The 22,503-nt window shown below is 36.6% G+C and overlaps 1 protein-coding gene across 1 annotated transcript in view; it reads right to left on the bottom strand.

Moving 5' to 3' along the window:
- Positions 1-22,503, bottom strand: part of GALNTL6 (polypeptide N-acetylgalactosaminyltransferase like 6) — a 429,124-nt gene that overhangs the window by 244,164 nt on the left and 162,457 nt on the right. The window contains exons 3-4 of the mRNA XM_015861609.2: positions 18,436-18,574; positions 3,665-3,831 (exon numbers count right to left, since the gene is read on the bottom strand). Coding sequence (XP_015717095.1) covers positions 3,665-3,831; positions 18,436-18,574 — 306 coding nt within the window. The remainder of the gene's footprint in view (positions 1-3,664; positions 3,832-18,435; positions 18,575-22,503) is intronic.

Raw genomic sequence — 22,503 nt, 5'->3', positions numbered from 1 at the left:
CAAAACCCTTCCTAGAAAGAGAACAAAAAACAAAAGCAACCCCAAACCTTTCTACATGGCTCATTTTCCCAAAACCAGGCTATCAAGATGGATGTGCACACAAAGCCACTGCAGAGACATCTCACAGAGTCCATGTCACCAAAGAGCTATTCATTTTCCATGTCATGCAACACTTACAAAAATGGGACTTGAATTTACATGGGGTTTGAAATACATGACTTGCAAGCATGGATCAGATATTAGAATCATTTGCAAACCCAAATCCATCACAGAATTAGAAATATTAGGCGTACTCTAACCATGTGAATGTGCATGCGAAATAACAATGAACTATTATTAATAATGAAGCAATATTAACAGCCCTCTGTGAAAAGCTGTTGCACTTGAACCTAAAACAGAGTTATGAAAATTCAGAGGAAGTCTCTAATGAGGAATGGACTGCCAAGTCAACTGGAAAAAGTAAAATCATTCTTAGATGTCAGCCAAAAGAAAGCACAGCCAGTTCTCTGTCTGTCCAAGACAGACTAAGTAGAAGTCTAGTACTCTCCTACCTTTTACTGTGTTTGTATGACAGTGTCAAAGCGCTCCTGTAAACTGGAAGTCGAGTTTCCTTCAGTCTCTCCAGTACATCATTTGTTCAGAAAATGCTAATTATAAAAAAAAGAAACCAACCCACATAAACAAACAAAAAATGCCCTGCCCTTTTCTTGAAATGAAGTTCTTCCCTCTACTTTCCTTTAGAATTCAGTATATGAACTCTCTAAAAATTATATGAAGTTATTTTGCAAAATTTAAATTACATTTCCTTCTGTCTACTAAGACATTTTAAAAATTCATAGTTATTTTTTTAATGTTCTTTCTTTTCATGACAATGCACATTTCCAAACTTGGTAACACTTGCTTACTTCCCCATTCCTATTAACAAGTCTCTAATCTGCATTATATTGTTATTTAAAAAGATGCAGCTATCCTTTTGCTTTTATAACACCTCGCTGTCATAATTTATGGTGAATTTTATGTATGAGCTACCTAAAGATTTTCATTTTGATCACAAGAGACAAAGCAACGAATATGAATAAAATGAATGCAGAAGTAATTCTGCCGACAAATCAGCAAACTGCTGGGTACCTAGCTAGGCACTGAAACATTTTCATCACCTGTTATCAAAAGATCTTTATGTGCATACCTGTATTTGTATTTGCATTAGTTAAGAAAATAAAAAGAACTACCATGTTTTTATCTTTCACACCTCTTTCAAGTTGCTACTTTTTCTCATCTATTCAAGTTCTAACAAAGACTGTCTCTTGGTAACAATTTCTTCTTAAACATTTGTCTAAAGGATAAGTTTGTTTAGTAGAAAACCCTAGAGTTTTAGTAGAAAACATGGGCTTCTCTTCTTAAAATAACAGCAATACTGAAACATCTCATTCTCATTTCCAATTACCTACAAACTACATTTAGGTTCCTGGCACAAAACTCTTTAAAATACTAAGCTTTAGAACAAAGATAAGCCATTAAAGTGATAAGGCATATGCTACAACTCATTTTGTAAAAGCAGGTAGTAGCCTTTTGTCAGCTCTCTGACATAAAGTCTCATGAAGGAATTACAAAAATGGATATAGATTTATCACTACACCATTTCAGCACTGCACTTAACTTTGCTTGGTATGTTTCTACCTGTTTGGACAGCAATTTAACATGCTTATATTTAATCAACAGGAAAAAGAATCGCAGTACATTAGGTAGTTATTCAAACACTTTTTGAAAAGATTGTGTTATGAACTGGGAGTAGAGTTGGGTAGGTGTATCAGACTTTCTTCCAACATAAAACATCTGTGCTACGTGTCTTCATAAGGTTAAAAAAAAGCACACACAAATCCTTTGATATAGCCTCATTTAAGATATAGTTTAAGTTATAACAAACACAAGAAATAAACTCACTTCAAAGACACCAAAATGGTTCTACCTAACTTGAAGTTCAAGGTTTTTTGGTTCAGATGGTTGAGATACTAGCGCATTTTCCTTGCACATTAAAAAAGATCTTCCCAAAATACAACTGTGCTAACAATTATGCTCAAACTCAAAACTGGCAACTATTCAAGATAACATTTCTAAGCTGCATTTTAATAATAACAACAGCAACAACAAGAGATGAGCAAAGCTTCCCCACAGCACAATAGTTCCAGGCCCAGCTCCATTTAAGCCTTCTAAATAGGTTTCTTTCAGACTTTCAAACCAGACACTATCATATGCATTTCCATGCTGCATAACTCATCTCCTGTTGAAAACTGTTCCACTGAGAAGACAGGCTCATACAACCTGAATAGAGGAAGACTTAAAAGATTTCTATAATTTTTATAGGAATTGATATTATAGAGAATTGCTTTCAAGATACTTTCAGCAAGCAGCAGAACCTATGCTGGGCCATGCAAAAAAAGAGCAACAGACATGGTGCAGTTTCCTGTATAATAGTATTAATGCTTGTTCTAGTACCTGGGAAGTAGACACTAAAATACACATTTCAAAGCATATCACAACAAGTCAGTAGGACCTTCCTTAGCGAAATGCTACAATATTAACATATGGAACAAGTATAGACTCAATAGCCACTCTCACAGCATAAGGATTTTAGCTTTCAGAAATGTCACTGAGCCAACTTGAAGACTTCCCTGCAAGTTATTTCCCTGCTAAACTTCATCTCATTTACGGAGGGGTTTCTCACAGTAACAAGTCAGAAATCTGTTGCTATAAAGCTCCTATCTGAGACAATTTTTTTTCAGATTGGCACAGAGCATGGTTTGTTCTCCTTTGCTGTGTATCAGTGTAATCAGAATGAGGCTCACACAAACATTAGAAACCGATGTTACAGTAAAAACCAACACCCCCCCCCACACACACAAATCAAAACGAAACAGAATAAGTCAATACTCTTGATGATTAAAGTCCTAAAAAATAAATAAATTCATGAATTTAAAAAACTAAATGACTTCCAAGTTCCATACCACTGTCATGTATGACTTTTACTTTAGAAACTGTTAAATTTCATACATGGAACTTTACAGCATTCCATTCCTGCGCTGCTTTCAAGTAATGATGGCTACATTTATTACACGATGTAATTTTTTCTTGATTTTGTCATACAGAGATGACATGAGCTTTGATTAACAATTTGGAAACCATCTTTTTTTATATTCTAATCAAAACTGTCTCAGTTCTCTGTATGATACTTTGTAACAAATTATGAAGCTTACTAACAGTAAAATTACAGGATTGAAGTCTAATGAATTACATCCAAACTGGCCAAAGCTAAACGTTTTTTGAGTGAAAACCAAGGTTAAGGGAAAAAAAGAATAAAAAGAGTTGAAACCCTAATAATTCACAGTATTTCAGAAAGAATATATTCAAAATACTATACCGATAAAGATGAATGAACTGTCAATCTCTTTTCACCATTGAGGCAAAAAAAAAAAAAAAAAAAAAGGCAAGATAACATCAAATTAACAACAAGTCTTTTATTTCCCCCCCCCCCCCCCCAGATAAACATCACACATTAGTTCAAGGAAAGCACTTCAGCAATTATTTCTTCCTCAGTTTTTCCTTAAACATTCATTTCAACCACGTTTCACTACAGATTTCAAATAAAACAAAACCAGTTGGGCCTTACCTCTGTCACTGAAGTCATCCACAAGAATGATTTCTGCAATCAGGCTGTCTGGAGTGCGGTTAATAATACTGTGTATGGTTCTCAAGAGGGAAGTCCAACCTTCATTATGAAAAGGGATAATTATGCTGGTATTTGGTAGCTTTTCCAAGTACACCTTGTGCTTACAGCTAGAGAGAGAAGAAAACAGTTGTGTAAGCATATAGTAAAGTCTGCCTTGGCATTTACTAGCAATAATTTTGGCTGCTCAGCTGATGTATTCACAACACAAATTAACAGTATCCACAAGTACAAATCCAGCTCCCCATCTAGATATCCAAAACAATCCTAACAGCTGTACATACAGTAGCAGCAACACCTTCTGAAGATGCAAATAACAAAATGTAAACTACACTGACATCTTAACTCAACAGTATCTAACTTAATACCAGCACTTAAACTTATGTTTCCAATAGTAACTTGTTTTCACATGTGACCATATGCTAAGAAATCCCATATTCTTGAAAAGCAAATAACTGCCTTGGCAATTCAGTTTCTCCTCATATCTAAAAGTACTTCATGAATAATGTTTAATTACTGAAATGGATAAGTCATTATCCTTTGCATTAAAAAAAGAAAAAATAAATGAAAGTGACATGTTCTACCAACAGCATGGCACTGCATTGTCAGCCAATTCCAATGAGGACAGTGAAACTGAATGAGTACTCCTCCTCCAAGAAAAAGTTGCACCCTGACCAAGGTATCCATACAAACATGCACAGACTGTTGTGCAATAAAAGATGACAAAAAGCAGACAAAACCTTTGACTTTCAACTTAGATGTACAAACATCAGTGTTTTTTAGAAAGAATAACTTCAAACCAAATACTGCAGTAGGTTATAATGTTGATTTACATATATTTGCAGCCAGTTTGGCATTTCTACTTCACAAGTGTTACTTGAAAATCATTATTTAAATGTTCTATTAAAATACTATTTAAGTTTGTAAGCCATTTCTTCCTAGAACATGGAAACACTGAATTTAATGACTATCCATTTGCATAAAGAACTTCATGGAAATATTTTATTAAGCAATCTGCTGGGAGAACATATACACACACTGCAAAAAAGTACAGCTACTCTGCAAGAGCATTTCTAAGTAGAAATCTTCTACTTAGCTGTGGGATTGAGTAAAACAAAGGGAATCCACTACTCACAGATATCTGAGTCAGTTGAAAACCAAGAAAACCATTGATCAAAACCAACCACTACTGTTTTTAAAAATGATATTGAGATTAGAACAAATACATCTAATGTTTTTCCTGAAAGCAAGAGATTTTCCCTGTAGTATATTTAGCTCCCACTAGGTAGGTTTCTAAAACTGAAAAATTATTCATCTCATATGGAGGAGAAAAAAAAACACATCAAAAACAAACCCGTAAAATCAAATACAAAAATGAGCACTCAAACCCCAGAATGCTTTTTCTTTCTAAAAAAGATGTCCTTTCTAAAGGGAAACCCAATTATCTACACCTTTATCTTCATGCTTTTTTAACCAGATTGTAAAGAAGTCTTTGTATTTGCATAGGTCAGTACTGTAACCTGAAGTCTACATGGATAGGAAAGGTTTAAGAGTAATTGCATACTGTAATTCGTGAGAAGAAGTGACATGGATGCTTAAATAGCTTAAAACCATTTCATTCTTCTTACAGAATGGATGATTCTATTAACTCCAAAAGGGAACCATGCTTAGAATATAAGAGCAAAAGACATCCTAGATTTTCCTAACATGTCTCCATCATTCTACTACCTGTGACCCTTTTTCCTCACTTATATATACACTTTTTCTTGGTTAGCCCTTACAAAGATACTTGGCTACAATGAATTCACTGGCAATACAAGCCACAAAACACTGAAATGCACTTTTCCTACTTTTCTCAAAAAAAGAAAAAAAAAAGAAAAAAAAGTCAAATACATAGAAATTCCACCTTAAATTCCATCTTCTATTGTTAAGGCAGTCTGTTAGGTTTCATAGTGGTGGCCTACTTATCTTTCTTCAGCAAGTTAAATTCTGTTCATTTTTAAACTCCTGCTCTATGACATGAAACTTAACTGTAATAGCAGATCAGTATATTTTAGAAGGCATAACACAAAAATCTATTTTATTTGAATTTCTATCCAGCTTATCTATAGGAGAGCGTAGCTTGTGCTATGCCATAGAACAGATCTGTCAGACACAGGAAAGGTCTGTGGACTGAAATAACAACAAAGTTCGATGCCTGCTGCTAAGATATCAGCTTTACAAAAAGAATAATCAGAGGCCATATACATGCACACACCATTGGATCAAAGTCCATCTGTGTGGTTCCTTATATCTTGCATTTTGCTGTCATCTAAACCCATCAAGACAACAGTGCTTGGAGTATTCACTATGTCTACTTTCTAAAATTCATTTAATTAACAGCTTACATATGCTGTGGAATGAATGTTTCAAAAGTGAGATTTTTGATTCTCCAAAGAGGTGAGAAATTCTAATTAAAAAGTCATCCATAATTCCTTATAGAATTTAGTCATACCAAAACATAACAAAATGACAAAATCAAGTTCTACTGCACAAATAAATAACACTAACTATAAGAGATGACCTTTAACAACCAATTTTAACAATGTTTAAATTCATTAATTCATTAAAGTTGGCATGGTATTTATATTTAAATGAAAGTGAACTACATTCACTGAAGTTTTGACAAAACATTACACTGAAATTGCAGTGCAAACTCTCAGCTATCTTGAAAAATCATAACAATAGCACACATACATTTTAATCACCAGCTTCAACTTCAATGCGTTGCATTTTATCTGTATATTTTCAATGAATGCACTATGTTGACTAAGTGTATTTCAGATAGAAAAAGTGACAGAATAATGAAATAATGAATAAAGAAGTGCATTCTTCAGATACACTAAAGTATGGGATACTAGAAAATCCACAAAGGCATGGAAATAAATTATAAGATCAACCTCAAAAAAGGATGGTACATTTAAGAAAGACAGGCAGTTCAGCCAGCCAGTTTCAATGAAGTCAAGATTTGTTCCAAGACCTAATTCAATACAGAAAGATTATTAACACAGTTGATGCCAATCAACATTACTTAATACTTTCCTTTTCATGAACAAATCACACAGCAGCTGATAAAGGCGAATGTATTAATTGAGAGCCTTAGTGTCACATCACTGTCTGATCAAAGAATTAAAAAGACAAAAATCAGTGGTGGATTGAATAAAAAAAGGCGTGATTGCTGGGTCTTCTGATTTTATCTTATTTTAATTTGAAACTATTTGCTATTTTTAGCTGAGTTCCATCAGGATCAGTTTTTTACCTGGTAGTATTTTCATATGGATTAACAAGTAAATTTATTTGTGAGAAGTCTGTAATAACAAAGTGGATCTATATAGCGAATAAAGGCAAAGACAGGTCATTTGATGCCTACAGCTTAATTTTGCACATGTTGTAAACCAGATCATTTGAATGAGATGTGTGTATGTTTATACTAACGTACAGATTGAGAAGAAAAAAAGCTCTCATGACATTTAATAAGTTTTCTGCCCTCAATTCCATAGACAAAATATTTGAAGTCAGAGGAATTTTTTTCCCCCTTTGCTTCAGCTTCCATTGTAGTACTATCATGAAAGTGCTCTCAGTAATCAGTCCTGGCTACGCATTGAAACTCAACATCACTACCCTTACTGATATGAGCATAACTATTCCAGGATTAGCATTAGAGCACATTATTTGACTATTCTTCCACAATCTCCATTATATTTTTCTGTGCTGTTCAAGGACTGTACAAGAGACATTATGCAATTCCCTTGCTGCAATCTTCAGAATTATGTAACAGCATTAAGAATTTAGACTTAAATAAACATTGTACACAAACGTGTGCATACAAAAAAATATGACAAAGCTCCACTGACACCAAACTTGTGGATAAATCAGATGCAATGGTATTTTCAAGCTTATCACCGCAGATCAAAAGTTATCAACCTTGAATTACACTTCCAGATACTGCTCTTCTTGAGCAGTCTTGCCTTTCTTTCCATAAGCTTTTCTTCCACATTATTTGAGCATTTAATTGATATTTCTTACAAAATTTAACAACACATTACTATACTTTGTACCCCATGGACTTTAACGGTAGATGTTAAGAACTGAGGACTCCAGGGCATGAGTTGTTTCTGAACTAATTTTCAAAGCACAAAGGACTTCCAAGAGGACAGCGTGTCCACGTGGCCAAGGTCAGTGGCATCCTGGAGCACAACAAAAAGAGCATGGCCAGAAGGCTGAGGGAGGTGATTCTCCCCACTCTGCACTAGTGAGGCCAAATCTGGTATAATGTGCTTAGTTCTGGGCTCCCTAGTTCAAAAAAGACAGGGATCTCCTAGAAGGAGTCCAGAGGAGGGCCACAAACATGATAAAAGGCCTGGAACATTTGCTATATAAGGAAAGGCTGAGCAACCTGGGTCCGTTCAGCCTAGAGAAAAGAAGACTGAGGGAAATCTGACTAATGTTTATAAAGATCTAAAGGTAGGCAGGAGAAAAGTGGATAAGGTCAGGGTCTTCTTTGTGGTGTGTATTTACAGGACAAGGAGTAATGGCCTAAAATTTGAACACACAAAGATCCATACAAACATGTAGAAGAACTTCTTTATGGTAAGGGTAATGGAGCACTAGAACAAGTTGCCCAGAGAGGTTGTGGAGTCTCCTTCTATGGAGATATTCAAGACCCATCTGGATGCCTACCTGTACAACCTATCAGAGGATAATACCTGCTTTCACAGGGAGTTGGATGCAATGATTTTGAGGTCCCTTCCAGCTCCTGCAATTCTATGACTCTGTAATGATATGCCACTTTAAGCACAGTTGATATGGTTGCCTTTAATCAGACGCAGAACACCAAAGAAAGGCAGTGGTCACAATTTGTTAATAAAGAATGAATAGCTTACAACTTTCCAAGGATTTGGGCTCACCAAACACTCCAAAGGAGGCAATCTTGTAAAGAAAACTTTCCCCTGAGGCTGCCACCCCTTAAAAGAGGTTAGGGAAGGACAGACCCAAAGTTCACTCCTGGTTGCTCAGATGAATTGCTCACAGCAATGCTCCCAGAGCTGGTCACTCCCTTTCACCAGGTGCTCAATCACTGGTTCAGGCTATGATCTATGAACTGTTTCCATACAGCTGTGTTTCAGCAACCCCAGTAGTATTGTCATTTTCCCACTGTTTTGAAAAACAGAACTTGAAGAGCTATATAATACTATTTATTATAAGTGCATAATGCAAATATCACCAAAATCTGGCTACTGTGAAATCAAGATTTATTTATTTAACAAAAAAGTTAAGGTAGAATTTATGAATAAATTATTTGTATAGTGAAATCTTAAGCATACAGAACTGACAAACTGAACTCTCTGCAACCTGCTTATCTTAAAACACTGTTCCTTCATTATGTTATTATAGCTGGGCCATCACATGCTTTCACTCACTCAGAAACATATAAGACTGATGTTAATTATTCTTTCAAAACATGGATTTCTGCTAGGCTGAAATAAGAGTTAAAACTAAGTTCCCTAATAAAACACTTCTCGAATCAGTTTTGACGTTGTAGGCAGACTTCTAGAAGGTTAAAAGAATAGCAGTTGCTTTATTCCCAAAATATTATCTTGCCATAATTTGAAAAAAAAAAGTTGCCACAATCATCTGGAATCTGTTTGCAGCAGGCCCTCATAAAATACAAAACAAGGTTACTCTATAAGAAGAGGTACTGCAGAATAGTTCTAATTGCTTGCTACCTACTATTGAGAGTACTAAGACTATTGATAAACCTTTTAGTCTCAGAAGAGGAAATAGTCTACTCTGTTGGGCAGAAACAAACAAGTGACATCATTTTATTTCAAGGCATAGCAATAGTTATGTATAGTGCCCTGATGAGTATTAGATTAAAAAAATAATAGTCCTACAATATTATATAGTTAAGAAAAGATGCAGAACCACATTTTGCATCTTTTCAGCTTCTCTGCTAACAGAAATGTACTGAGATCCACTAGCTCTGTAGGAGAACAAATGAAAGAAAATGGGCTTTAAAAATGATCATAAAGGAGAGAGTGCTGGCGCCACTTCAGCTGCTTCACAGCAAAAGTTGATTCATAAAAGCAGCAATTTTTTTGACCCCGTGGATATAACAACAGCAATATTTTATGCACATTAAAGGATGCCAATAACAATGTCTTGGCCAGTTACCAGGTTCTGTGCTTTCTACATCAACTACCTTGTAAACTGCCCTTTCTGAAAGATAATAGCATAGGAGAAGTTAAATGCCTTTCAGACACCCCACTGCTGCATTTAGAAAGCAAGGTAGCAGTCTCCTATAGCAGTTACTTCGTATAAATGTAGACCACCTCCAATTCTGTCATGTTACAGAAAGAATAAGTCACAGCAAAATAGAATCAGCCTGCAACTTTTCTTCCACTGTCTCTGTCAGTAGTACATGCTCTCTTAGCAGATCTGACTTTTTATTAAAAGAAACTACAGCACCCAGTGGGCACGCAGCTGCTGACAAGCCAATGACAAAGCTACCACGACACAACATTTTTCCAGTGAAGATTTACATAGTAATTGTCTTAGCATGTCAAAGTGTTCAATTTACAGCAACAAGCCTCAGTCACACTGTGTTTCTGTTCCAATCTAGCCTTGTCAACTGCACCTGATAAAGTAGTGATAACTGATAATTTCTACTGCTGTTTGACAAGGCTGTAAAATTAGCCTGGGTGTGAGCTGATGGAGGGGAAAGTAATCTTTACTTTCACAGCAGTTCTCAGCTGGGAAGCAAGAATGCTTTACTGGGTATGGGACTCAAATGTCACAACACTTCCTCTTCCCTGCTGGAACAAATAAACCTTTTGCAAAAACTTATTACTATGTTTAGAGAAGAAGAAAGACGCAATTGTACAGCAGAAATTGTATTATTGCTGTTAAGTGCACTAACAAAAAATCAATGCATTTTGGAAACTACATAGGAAAAGCCTTGTGTCCTTCATGTGGGTTTTCACTCAATAGTGACTTCTCAAGATCATGAAGCAGAGTTAGGTGCTTGTTATTTCACATCTGTGTCATTTTGATCCATCACAGGCAATCACTCCAAAATCTCAGAGAACTCAGAGAGCATTTGCCTCACTTCATTATTCAAATGTTTTTTCTAAGTTTTTTCTAACCAAGGAGAGAGTATACAAGACAGATAAACCATATGACAAAAAGCATGTCTATGCTGGTAAAGTCTTGTTCTACAAGACAGCAAAGTTTAAAACTCCATCACTCATGGCAAAATCTTAAGATATATATCTCTGTAATTTGCCTTAAGAAACTTACCTATTTATCCATATATATTAAATCTAGGGTTTGAAAAAAAAGAATGCATATGGTTATTTTATCCTATCTCAAAACTCCTCACTTAACGGGAATCTTACATCAGCCTGTCTTAGTACTGTATTTCAGCTTTAACCTTGTACTTCATCACCTATGAATGCCTATTCAAGCAAGCAACATGATTTATATAAAAAAGTATACATGTATTTACACACACACCTTTGTTGTTTGTTTTTTTTTTTTGAGAGAGAAGATTATAAAAATATCAGCATATTCAAAATTCATTCATGACAGTAAGCAAACTTATCTGATTGCCTCTCAGAAGTCATGCAGACCTTAACAGAATCCACACAAAGCCTCTAATACAAGTCTGTTTGTCTTCCTGACTTAAGGAAAATGAAGAGGATCAAAGCTCAAGTTTTCATTGTTTCAGAGTACATTCTAATCACACTGCTTTAGTAACAGACCAACCTTTGACTTTCAACTACCACTGGTCTTCAGTCCCAGAAATCCTAGGTATTCTTTTACCACTTGACCTTGTGCTCCAGAGCTATTCTACAGGCTGTCAAAGGTCAGCCACATCTTCTCCATACTAAACATACTGCAGCTAAATACAAGATTACAACCACATTCTACTTGACTGAGAATACAAAAGGATACTGTGAATCATCTATAAATTCTCTTAAAGTGTCAGAGAGGATGAAACATTAGCACATATAGAACTCAAAGCACAAAATAAAGTCTGGAACCCATTTTATCCAAAACTTCCTCCTTAACTGCAATGACATCAGAGCACAGAATTACAGGAACAGTATCTGATTAGTGAGGAAGCACAGAATTGCCTGCAATGTTATACTATGTGATGATAAGCACTACTGCAAGGTATCCTAAAACAAGGAAAATGTAAACATTGTGAAGCAGGATCTTTCTCTTCTGGAAGTGCGAAGCTCAGGACTCAGCACTTTCAGGTTTTGTCAAGCCACTGGATTAAGCTACTCCAACATCATTAAGTTCTTTGTTCCCAATTAGTGAAATAATATAGTGCTTGCTGCATTACCTGCATTCAAATAGACAGAGAATGCAAGCCTTCCCATCTCCAGAAAGCTTCAATTATATAAGGGATATATGATTGAAGTTTACAGTAAAGCTTCCAAAAGTTAAAGTACAGACCAGATGAGAAAATGTATTGATGGGTTTCATGAGCAAGAACTAGGGGGTATTTGATGCAGTTAACGTCAGGTTGGTCTCAAACAGGTTATAAGAAGTTCCTGCATTACACAACAGTCAGCTGTCTGTCTGTGCAAAAGGCTGCAAGGCCTGCTAGTATTAGAAAATTCAGTAATAAACTAAATTAAGCAAGAACAATCACGATGTACCTGTATAAAGACACGGACGACTGTAGGCTGTATGCATCATCCAAAAAGCCAATTGCCATGGATACTGAAAGAATCCAGGGGAAACAAACTGGAGGAAGAAACCAGGCTCACATATTTCTTTCAATATCACCTTTCAATGCAGATAAAATAAAATAACGGGTGAGATACTATTAGGTCAGACTGTTGTCAGCAACATCAAAGTCACGGCCAGCAGGCATGGGAGCAAAAGCTGTGAAAAAGTTGCAGTCAAGCCTCACAGACCATAAACACCAGTGTGATCAGCAAGTTCTCACGTCTGCTACCACATCTTGTGGCCAGGGTAGCCTTTGGGAAATCAGAACTCAGTAAGGTCATTCATAATCCAATCAGCCAAAATAAAGAAGTTGCTTTTTCATTCTAGCTTCACTGCACATTTCCAGTCCATACTGCATGGCAGACAGCAGCCAATCCTGTTGCTAACAAGAGTGTACCTGCAATTTATGTGAATTTTTAGTATTAGAGCTGAAATTTCACTTGCTTAACAGTACACAAACTTATGTAAGATGATAGATGCTTAACTGCATGAAAAAAAATGCCCCAAAACGAAGTGAGAATTGATATCAGAGAACAAGGAAGGTATAGTGAAGCTTTAACTGAAACTATTAAATTGCCAGCAAACATAATCACTATATTCACCTGTGAACTGTAAAGGTCTGGAACTCCAGAACATTCAGTCTTTCTCCCTGATCTTGATGTTACTAGTGCTTTCCAATAGCAGTATTGTTTTTGAGATCTAAAAGTTTTAACCACTGTCAAAAGCTAACGGTCTTGGCTATCCTAGATGCACAGAACTGGCTGTAGGGTAAATACCCTTCAGTATGCCTTTCCCTACTGTATTTAGATTTCACACCTATGTTTACTGCAGCTTGCTGTTTTCTCAACAGTACAAGAGGTTTTACAGCAATGCAGGCAACATGCAAAGCATTCAAACCCCACATGAACGACTTTCCTGCACCTGTATAAACAGCTTGCTTCTTTTATTATTATAATATTTTTTTTATTTTTTATTTTTTTCCCAGCAAACAGACCAACCAATCTTGGGCTATCCTTATGGACCTACTCAATGCTGCAGCAACTGCTCCTCACCAAAAGGGTGGAGATGAAATCATCAATCTCTGGCCCCATTTTAGATGTTACTGCCATAAAAACAGGCACACAAAGCATCCAGAAAGCACATAGAAATTATTCCATTGGTACTACCAATACATATCTTGCAGAGGAACTGACAGCAGGCATGACAGAAGGCCGGAAGTTTTCTCAAGTATAAAATATTCCTGATCCTGGTTTTGAGGAGTTACACTTTGAATGAGATGCCCTGAAGCAATTGCAGAGAGCAATCTGGTGAGGCTTGGAAATGGGGACATTGCCTATCATGTTTTGGCACGCATGACTTTCCACCTTCACTACATTACACGGTAAATGCACCAGGAAAAAGCAGTCAGTAATAACCTCCAGCTTTCTCACTACCCCTCTAGACACACAATTTGTGCTTTATCAGCTGCTCTGAGGCCAGATAAGGTTAATATAATACTAACAAACATCAATACCAAGAAAGGCAGCCCTTTGTAGAGAAGTCTGAGCCAATACTTTTCTGAAGTACCAGAAGTGGGCTAGCAGATTCTGTGGGTTGTAGCCTGCAGTCAAACTAAGCATAGAGTAAGCAAGTTAGAAAGAAAAAGTTGCATCAGCTAGCTAGTAACTGTTCCAGTTAAGCACACCCAGAGTGCCTCTTCAGCATCCCTTGATAGCAGTGACATCTGCCCTCTGAACAATGAGATGGCACGGAATTATTTTTCTACTGACTAGGGCAGAGATTACTCGAGTGCCTCTGAGCTAACTTTTACAGCTTCTCATGGAGTTTTCCATCATTAAGCATTAAAAAAAAAGAAAAGAAAAGGAAAGCAGAGAAGCCAGCTTCTCATCTGGAGGGAATGGAGCTGCAGAACAAGAACTAGGACTGGAGGGCAGAAGCCAACCAGAATGTTAGAGGATTCAGATATTAAGTACTGCATGATTATAGAACTATAACACCAGCCTTGAATTTTTAAAATGCATTTTTCTCCCATATGAGTCTAGTAATTCTATGTTGTCATGGTTTTATGACTTTTGGTTATAGGTATTCCACCATCATAACATCATGTAGTGCACTGGGAGTTAAAGAGTTAACACAAAATTTAGTAAAATATAATTAAGGAATAACAATATTCCATAACTATTCCAAAGAGTCCCCAAAAATGCAAATAAAGCAGAACACAACAAAAGCAAACAAGCCCACACATCCACAGCCAAACAAAAAATCTTAGGAAGACTCCCTTCGTTTTTTGGTTTTTTTTTTTTTTTTTTTTTTTTTTTTTTTTTTTTTTTTTTTTAAGCTTCATTTAAAAATAAAAGGGATAGCAACATTACTGCATTCAAATGTTTTGAAATAGACCCAGACAGTCAATCTCTCAGCTTCTATTGCTGAGAAGGAGTTGAAGAGCTTCAGTTATGAAGAACAAATATAGTGAAATGTATTTGTTTTTGTTTTGTTTTATTTGTTGGGTTTTTTTGTTTGTTTGTTTGTTTAATTACGAAATTAGAAGAACCTCATTAGTTAGTGTTTTTATTTTTAAGGCAAGGTACGTTAAGGCTGCACCTTTTTAGAGGCCTGTAACAAATATAGCATCTGAGATCAACAAGCATTGCTTGGACTTTGAGAGGAATCCTGCTGGGCTACCACTGCCCCCACCACATACAGCAAGAGCCACTCACACACTTAGAAACACTGACTCCAGACCATGCCTGATGAAAACAAATGTCACAGAAATCAGGCTGGGCATCCTTAGTACACAAGATGAATTATTTAGGGTATCAGTATAAAATGGATCTACCTATAGTTCTGAAAACATAAAAAAGATGAGATTTCTGGTAATAGATTATTCGGGTAAGCCAACAAATACTTGTACATTCATGCACGCACAAGTATAAATGAGTGCTTTACAAACCACAGACACACAGATACAGATGCTATTGGAATAAACATACATGAGCACATCTACAACATGGAAGATCTTGAATCATAACGTTTGCAGTTTCTTGGCAACCAGAATCAACTTCAATTCTTTTCATTCACGAATGAATAGCTAAAAAATCAGATGCTCTAGTTTACGAGGAATCAGGAGTTTTAAACAGAGTATATACCGCAATTCATATTCACTATTTAGGACAGGTGATTGCAATCATTCCCCCAAGCCTCATCAGAATTCCATTCCGAACTGAATATTATTCAAACATGAATCAGACTTGGTTTTACTGGAACAAAACCAGTAAACACAGATTAATTGAGAATGTAGAGGATATAAGAATCAATGGTAACTGTTAGACAATTCAACAGCAGTTTTCCTTTCCAACAGAAAATGATCACAATTTTATCTACTGTCTTTAGGAATTTTGTTGTATTCTAGGCTAAAGCAAATGGCTCAGGCCAGCAAAACAAACAGCCTCCAGTTCCTTTGGGTTTTGAAATATCTTTACTAGAAGTACAGAATTTTAACTTTAAACAGTAAATCCATGGCCAACTCTAAACGTTTCCCAGAACTCAACTGCTGCCTTCAACTTTAGGTGACAAGCAGCCTTAACTTCACTGAAAACATCCTGAAGTCCCAATGAACTGAGATTGCGTTTCTGTTTCAGATTTTCATTTGGAATAATAACTAAAAAAAGAACAACAAAGACTAAGCACATGCTTAAATGCCATTTTTTCTACACTCTGAACAACAGCCTTAAAGCTATACACATTTTTCAGATGTTATGGCAGGATGTTTACCTTGAATTATCCACTGACTATCTCCTCCAACAATTCAGGTATTCCAAGGCAAAAGAATGTTTCTTACCAGAGATGCCTTTCCCTTCAACATAAACATCTAAAATTTCCCCAACCTTCTGCTGTTATATAGGAAACAAAACTGGCCCATTTCCAAACTCAGTTTCTGCATGGAATTTGCATGGGAAAACCAAAGACCGTATATGAGAAACAAACAATATCTCTCCTTATTCAGATACACTTTGCACTGACCTGTCTTGCAAGCCCTGTCTCTATAAACAGCTCTGTAAGTTTGGTTGGTTGTTTTTAAGGCAGGGGGGTGGCGGTGAGCAAAGAACAGAGGATTAGTTAAAGTGACACTGTAAGCATCCACTTCCATGAACCTGGTACAGAAATAAGACATGAAAAGAGCACATAGAAATGACAGAAATATGGTTCAAGTGCAGCTAGAAGAGAAAAAAAATATATGGAAGATACTAAAGGAATGCAACAGAATTATATAAAGGACTCAGGAAAGTTGTTTAAGTGGCCTTAAAATAGAACTTAACTGTTTCATTCCTCCAGAGATTTTTACAGCAAACACATTTTCATTTCTTAAAAAAGCAGTATCCACCTGAATACATCTTTCTGAAGCACTCTAAATAATGTCACACTCACAGGAAATAAGCGAGAGTGTGATAAAACACCCACAACAAAAATGAGAACCTGAGAGCTTCTCAGAGCTCAAACATCTAAGTGCTTGCTTGGTTACCTCATTCCCTTGCCAAAACACATATTTTGCAAATCCTGATCTCAGTTTCCAAAGTGCACAAGGAGAAAGTTCGTCTGGGTTAAAAAGAGTGGGTTATCTATCTCTATCTCTGCAAACTTCCAGAATGCCAGTTTCTTAAGAGGTGGGACTTGAAGTTTATTTGGTTGAAGACTTTGTAATAACGTAACTTTGCTGAAGTGATTTCAGAAATATAGGAACTACTACAGCTGTTTAAACATATTTTGTTCTTAATATGCAAGATTCATTACTCAATTTTTATTGCATTCATGAAGGTTTTTGTTTTTCTTTCAAAGTTTCTCTACAGACAGCACAAAACTATTTTATTTGGTTCTTTAAACCAAACCCTAACTTGTTTCAAGGAGTAACCACCAGAAGCACAGAGCCTACTCTGTCACTTCATTATACTTCTCAGTATGCAAGCTATGCACAGAAATACGTCTTACAAGATGATGAAGTCAGTTAACTAATGGACAGCTTATGCTACAAGTGTTTAAATTAAGGAAAGTAATGTGGACATGACAAGTCAGTTCACTCACGACACTACAACAACATCCATCACACAAGACTTCATGAAGTCATAGGAACTAGCTGAACTAGAACATGAAAATGATACCTTGAAGGTTCAAGTTTCCCAAGTGAGACACTCAAGTGAACCCACTGACAGATAGGGCTAGGTTTGGAGGAGGAGGGGAGCGCAGAGAAAGGCTTGTGTAGCACCAAAATGTTTCTACCACAGCATTTCCCAGAACACACTGTTCACTTGGCTTCTGGGGATGCATGGGGAAATATCAATGACTATGCAGATAGTAGTGAGTGAAAAACAAGTTACCTGAAGATCAGCTTGCAAAAACATACAGAGAGCATAGACATGCCACCTCTAGTAGTTTTACTAACAGAGCACGGAAGAAGGAGATGGAATAGTATTTCTCTTCCTCTCTATACCCCATCAAGGTCTCAGGATTTTTATGTAACAAACCAGGATAAATTTTTTTGAGACACTGGTCCAAAAAGTTAACCAATTAAGGTTTATGCAACTTCTGAGTCTGCCAACAAAACTCTGCAACTAGTAAGAGAGATCCTGAATAAAGTTTTCTAAATGTGAGGTGTTATCTACCTCCACCTAAGAAATCCCTACCCAGAAATATTGTTAAAATCATTTCATAACAAAAAGACGTCTTCTATAGTATCGAAATGTAAATAATAAGATGTGAAGCCGGTTTAAAAGACAGAGAATATGTTTTAAGTATAGAGAAAAATTTACTATTTCCTATTTAATGAAACTGGCACTTTGCTGAGCTCTCCTATTTCACTTCCCAGGACAACAGCTTATTTAGATATATTCAAAGAGAAAAACCTTAGAGTGAATTAGTCCACTGGACAATTTACATACTTAGGATGTCGGATGTCTGGCAGAGATCGCTCCAGTGCTATATTGTTGCTAACAAATATGTTGAAGCCATTTTCTCTATAAGCTGAATCATCATGGTCTTCCTCTGTCAGAGGGTACGGCTTTCCATGTTCACCTTTCCCTACAATGAAACAAAACAATTATTTGTCTCAAACTGATAGCATAGAATGGACTAGAGACAAAAATAACAGTTCAATTAGTATATTGGCTCTGAAACATATCTAATTAACTTCTGCCAACATCTTTATTGATAAACACAGGACATAAAGAATAAAATCTGTTGAGATGTTCCTAACTTAGCATAGGTTTTAGAACAGGTGCTGCAGAAGAGGCACAGAGCTGCCCTCAAAAACCTTCCAGCACAGAGTTCATTCCCTCTCCAGTGTGCAAGACTGGCTCATAGGGATGACAAACTTCTTACTCCTAGATAAACATCAGAACAAATCTTATGCCATCTCTGCTTCTTCAAGAGAAGTTATTTTTCTTGGCTCTATTTCCTCAGATTGGAGCCAGTGCAGTACTTGCTACCTGCATTTTACCTGGTTAAGATTTCTACAGTGAAACAACTAACCAATAAAGAAATAGTTCTGATACTCCAAATGCAAATATATAAAGCAGGTAGAAGAATAGACATTAGAAGTCACCCTCAGTTCACCCCAGTTGCCTTCCTTTCAGAGACACAGTCAGCTTAAAGCCATTTTATCTGTAAAAATTCAATGTATAGATTAAGCTAAATAAAGTCTTTTTGCATCAGAATCCACTTTTCATAGTATAATTCTAAATGAAGGGGTAGTTTTCAGCAAACTGTTTTTGACTGATCTGAGAAAATGGAGCACTCAGTTATGCAGTGCTTTAGTAGGCAAAACACCTCCCTACACATGCTATTTCCAAATACAGCTTCAGCATTAAGGTTTAGGGCATGCAACATTCCAGAACAAACAGTAATGAAACCAAATGTTTTGCTCTGGGCTCCTTAAACATCCTTGCACACCAAGGGACCAGCCAGATGTCCTCAGTGCTTCTAGAGTCTTCACATTGCCAATTTGGTCTAGGAAAGTGGTCACTTCATTTCCCTAAAGAAACCAGCTGCTAGTTCCCAGGCAAAGGACAGGCTTTCTATTCCAGCTTTTTGTTCCCAAGTTAATTCTCATCAACTCACTTGGCTTGCTTAGTACCTACCGCAGGCAACTATACCTTTCTCTCTTCCAGTGAGAGAGCAGAGAATTAACAATAACACTTGAAAGAAAATGAAAACACAGAAGTCTTTTTATTTTCAACATTTTTTTTACCTCTTTGTTCTTACAGAAGACACAGCTCTTTATGCCTACTCATTGTCTCAAGAAGATATGCGTTCCTCTACGCCTCACTGATCAGCTCATAACTTCTACGTTCTTCTTCCTCAGTGCACACTCACAAGAAAATAGCTCCTCTAACTTGAGATCTTTTAAGAAAATTAATCTGCTTCCCAGCTAAATCTGCTAAGTGACCATGGCCACTTTATCTAATCCTCAGCTGATCAGGAGCAGCTGCAGGAGGGGATGAAGAGGAAAGCAAAGCAAGCTGGGAGAAACAGTCAGTAGTATCCTTAAAGCCTGTGAATCACTGTCAGTGGTCTAAGTATTTCATACTGCAGGCATAAAGAAGTTTAAAAGAGGCCATACAATCAAAGATGCTGCAGTTGCTCATTTTCAGATAAAATATTCTTTTTATCCCAAATCTTGCACAAACATGTACAATTTCACTGTAAGTCTTAATGAAAATACTTGATGTTATTTACGAGGGGGGAAAATTGCATTCTGAAATACTCTTTGGTTATGTTGTTTCATTACTAGAAGGTATTTTGTCATTTTTATTTTAAAATATCTCTGAGATGCACATTACCACATCATAAAACTAATGTGAATTTTTATGATTTCATACTTAAAATGGGGAGGAACTACAACATTTCAGAGTCACTCAGAATTCAATTACATCAGATCTGTTTCATAGTACAGTGACAATAAGCTCCCATAATTCAAACCCTGAGACAGACGTCTTAGCCCCAAGTATTTGACCCATTACAGTATATAGATTGCTTTTGCACGTATACAGGAACATGGGTCATAAGGTACACTAGAAGTTGTGAAGCATGACTACTCCCTGACACTAAAATATATGCCTAGAGGCATATGGGCTTTTAACAATCCAGAGGGAGTTTCTCCCAGCTTTTACTTGCCTTCTTACCTTTCAGCTGCTCTGATTAGCTAGGGCTGAGACAGTCACCTCCCAGCTGTACAGAAGTTGGTTAATTTTCCTAAAAGAGCTCCAGTTAAAAAGAAGTGGTTTCTAATGGCTGGACTCAAAGAAGAGAAAGAAAGTCCTTAGAAGCTGAATATTAAAAAAAATAATAAAATAAGGATTACTTCTGGAGAATTATTAGGCCTGAATGGTTCTCCTTGTGCAGCAACTTGCCATATAGGAGTCTTACCAGCATTACAAATCACTGTAAGCATATTAAGTTCTCTTCTGTTACTGACTTGCCTACCTAGATTACTGACGGCAGTTGCCTTCAGCACACACTAGTTTGGAAACGAACTATCCCGAAGTCTACTTAGAAAGCCAGAGTCAATGGAAAAAAATCACAGTATACTGAAAAGAGTAACATGCTGGTGAGAAAGAGAACCAAGAGGCTTACTATGAAGGCTACAGAATGAAACTTTCAAGATATTGACAGGGAGAGACAAGCCATCCTATGCTGGTTGTTCTGCCTGAAGGCAAAACAGGAATTGAGTAAGGCCATCATAGCTATAAAGAACAGAAAGAGAAGCAGGCCCTAGTGCAGCAAACAAAGCCAGCCCTAAGACTTGCTCCTAACCCTCCTAACAGCTCCTCATTGTTCATGAACAGCTTGTTCATTCACTCAGATCTTGGTTTTTCAAAAAGTGAGGGAAGGAGGGGAAGAATCCTGAAGGACCAGAATCATCTGTGTACACGTGTGTTCATCCTGGGCCTCAAAGTTTCTGCAGCAGGCTTCACTGCGGGGCACAAGAACAATCTGAACAGTGCTGTTAATTCATGAAGTGCTCTCTAAACTTACTGATTGCAGAGTTCTTACACCCCGATTTAACTTTTTGCTCATTACTCAATGTAAACAACACTTGGAAAATATGCTAGATTTTTTTTTTTACAACCTCATTACTTTTGAAGGTGACATCTCTACAATACTTAAAGGTTATTATTATTATTTTAATTTAATACACCACCACAAAATTCTTATCCAATGACTGTCAAATAAACAGAGTAAAGTGAGATAATCTGGACATCCAGAGAAAGTACTGACTTGGTCAAATACCAGATGTTCAGGAATTTTTTAGCTCCAATCAGGGATATTACTGTCCCCTAGGAAATAACATACTCTACACCTAGCACTAATGAATTTAAGTTTTATGCTTGATAGCTTGTGATAATTGATAGTTTAAGAAAATCTCAGTTGAAGCATCTACTGTTTTCATTAAATACAGATGCAACAGAAGGAGAGCAAGCCTTATTTTTCAGCATATGGCATGAAGGGAAGCTTAGGGTGAAACAAGAAAATCAGAAACATTCTGTATCAGCGCAAATGTGTAATAGCAGAATAATGTCTATGGATCAGCCAGGCATGATAATTATGAAGAGAACAGGGGTACTGCTAGTAAAATGGAGAAGAGACCTTGCTTGAAAAAATTAACAATAAAAAAGCACATTTCAACAGCTTCTCATTTTTTTCCCCTGCTTATTTTCTTTCAGAAGAACATTACTGATAATTCAGTTGGCATAGTAGAAAAAATTAGCCTTGCCAAATGAGTTAAAGGAAGTTAAGGTATTGCTTGGGATCTTAAGAAAGGGTAAACAGCACAGCCCACTCAGTGTATTGTGTACAAATCTGAACTATTCACTGTTTATATCCACTGCTATCAGTTCACTCATGCTAAGTCTCACAGTCACACCAAGTAAAGGCCACAGTTAATGAAGAGCATGTTTCAATTTAGAAATGTCCAAGCATGACATCTGTAACTAGGAATGAGAATTTTC

The sequence above is a fragment of the Coturnix japonica genome, chromosome 4 (genome assembly GCF_001577835.2).
Source record: "Coturnix japonica isolate 7356 chromosome 4, Coturnix japonica 2.1, whole genome shotgun sequence".
Classification (NCBI taxonomy): domain Eukaryota; kingdom Metazoa; phylum Chordata; class Aves; order Galliformes; family Phasianidae; genus Coturnix; species Coturnix japonica.
The sequence above is the reverse complement of the archived record's forward strand: the minus strand, read 5'-3'. Positions and strand labels throughout refer to the sequence as shown.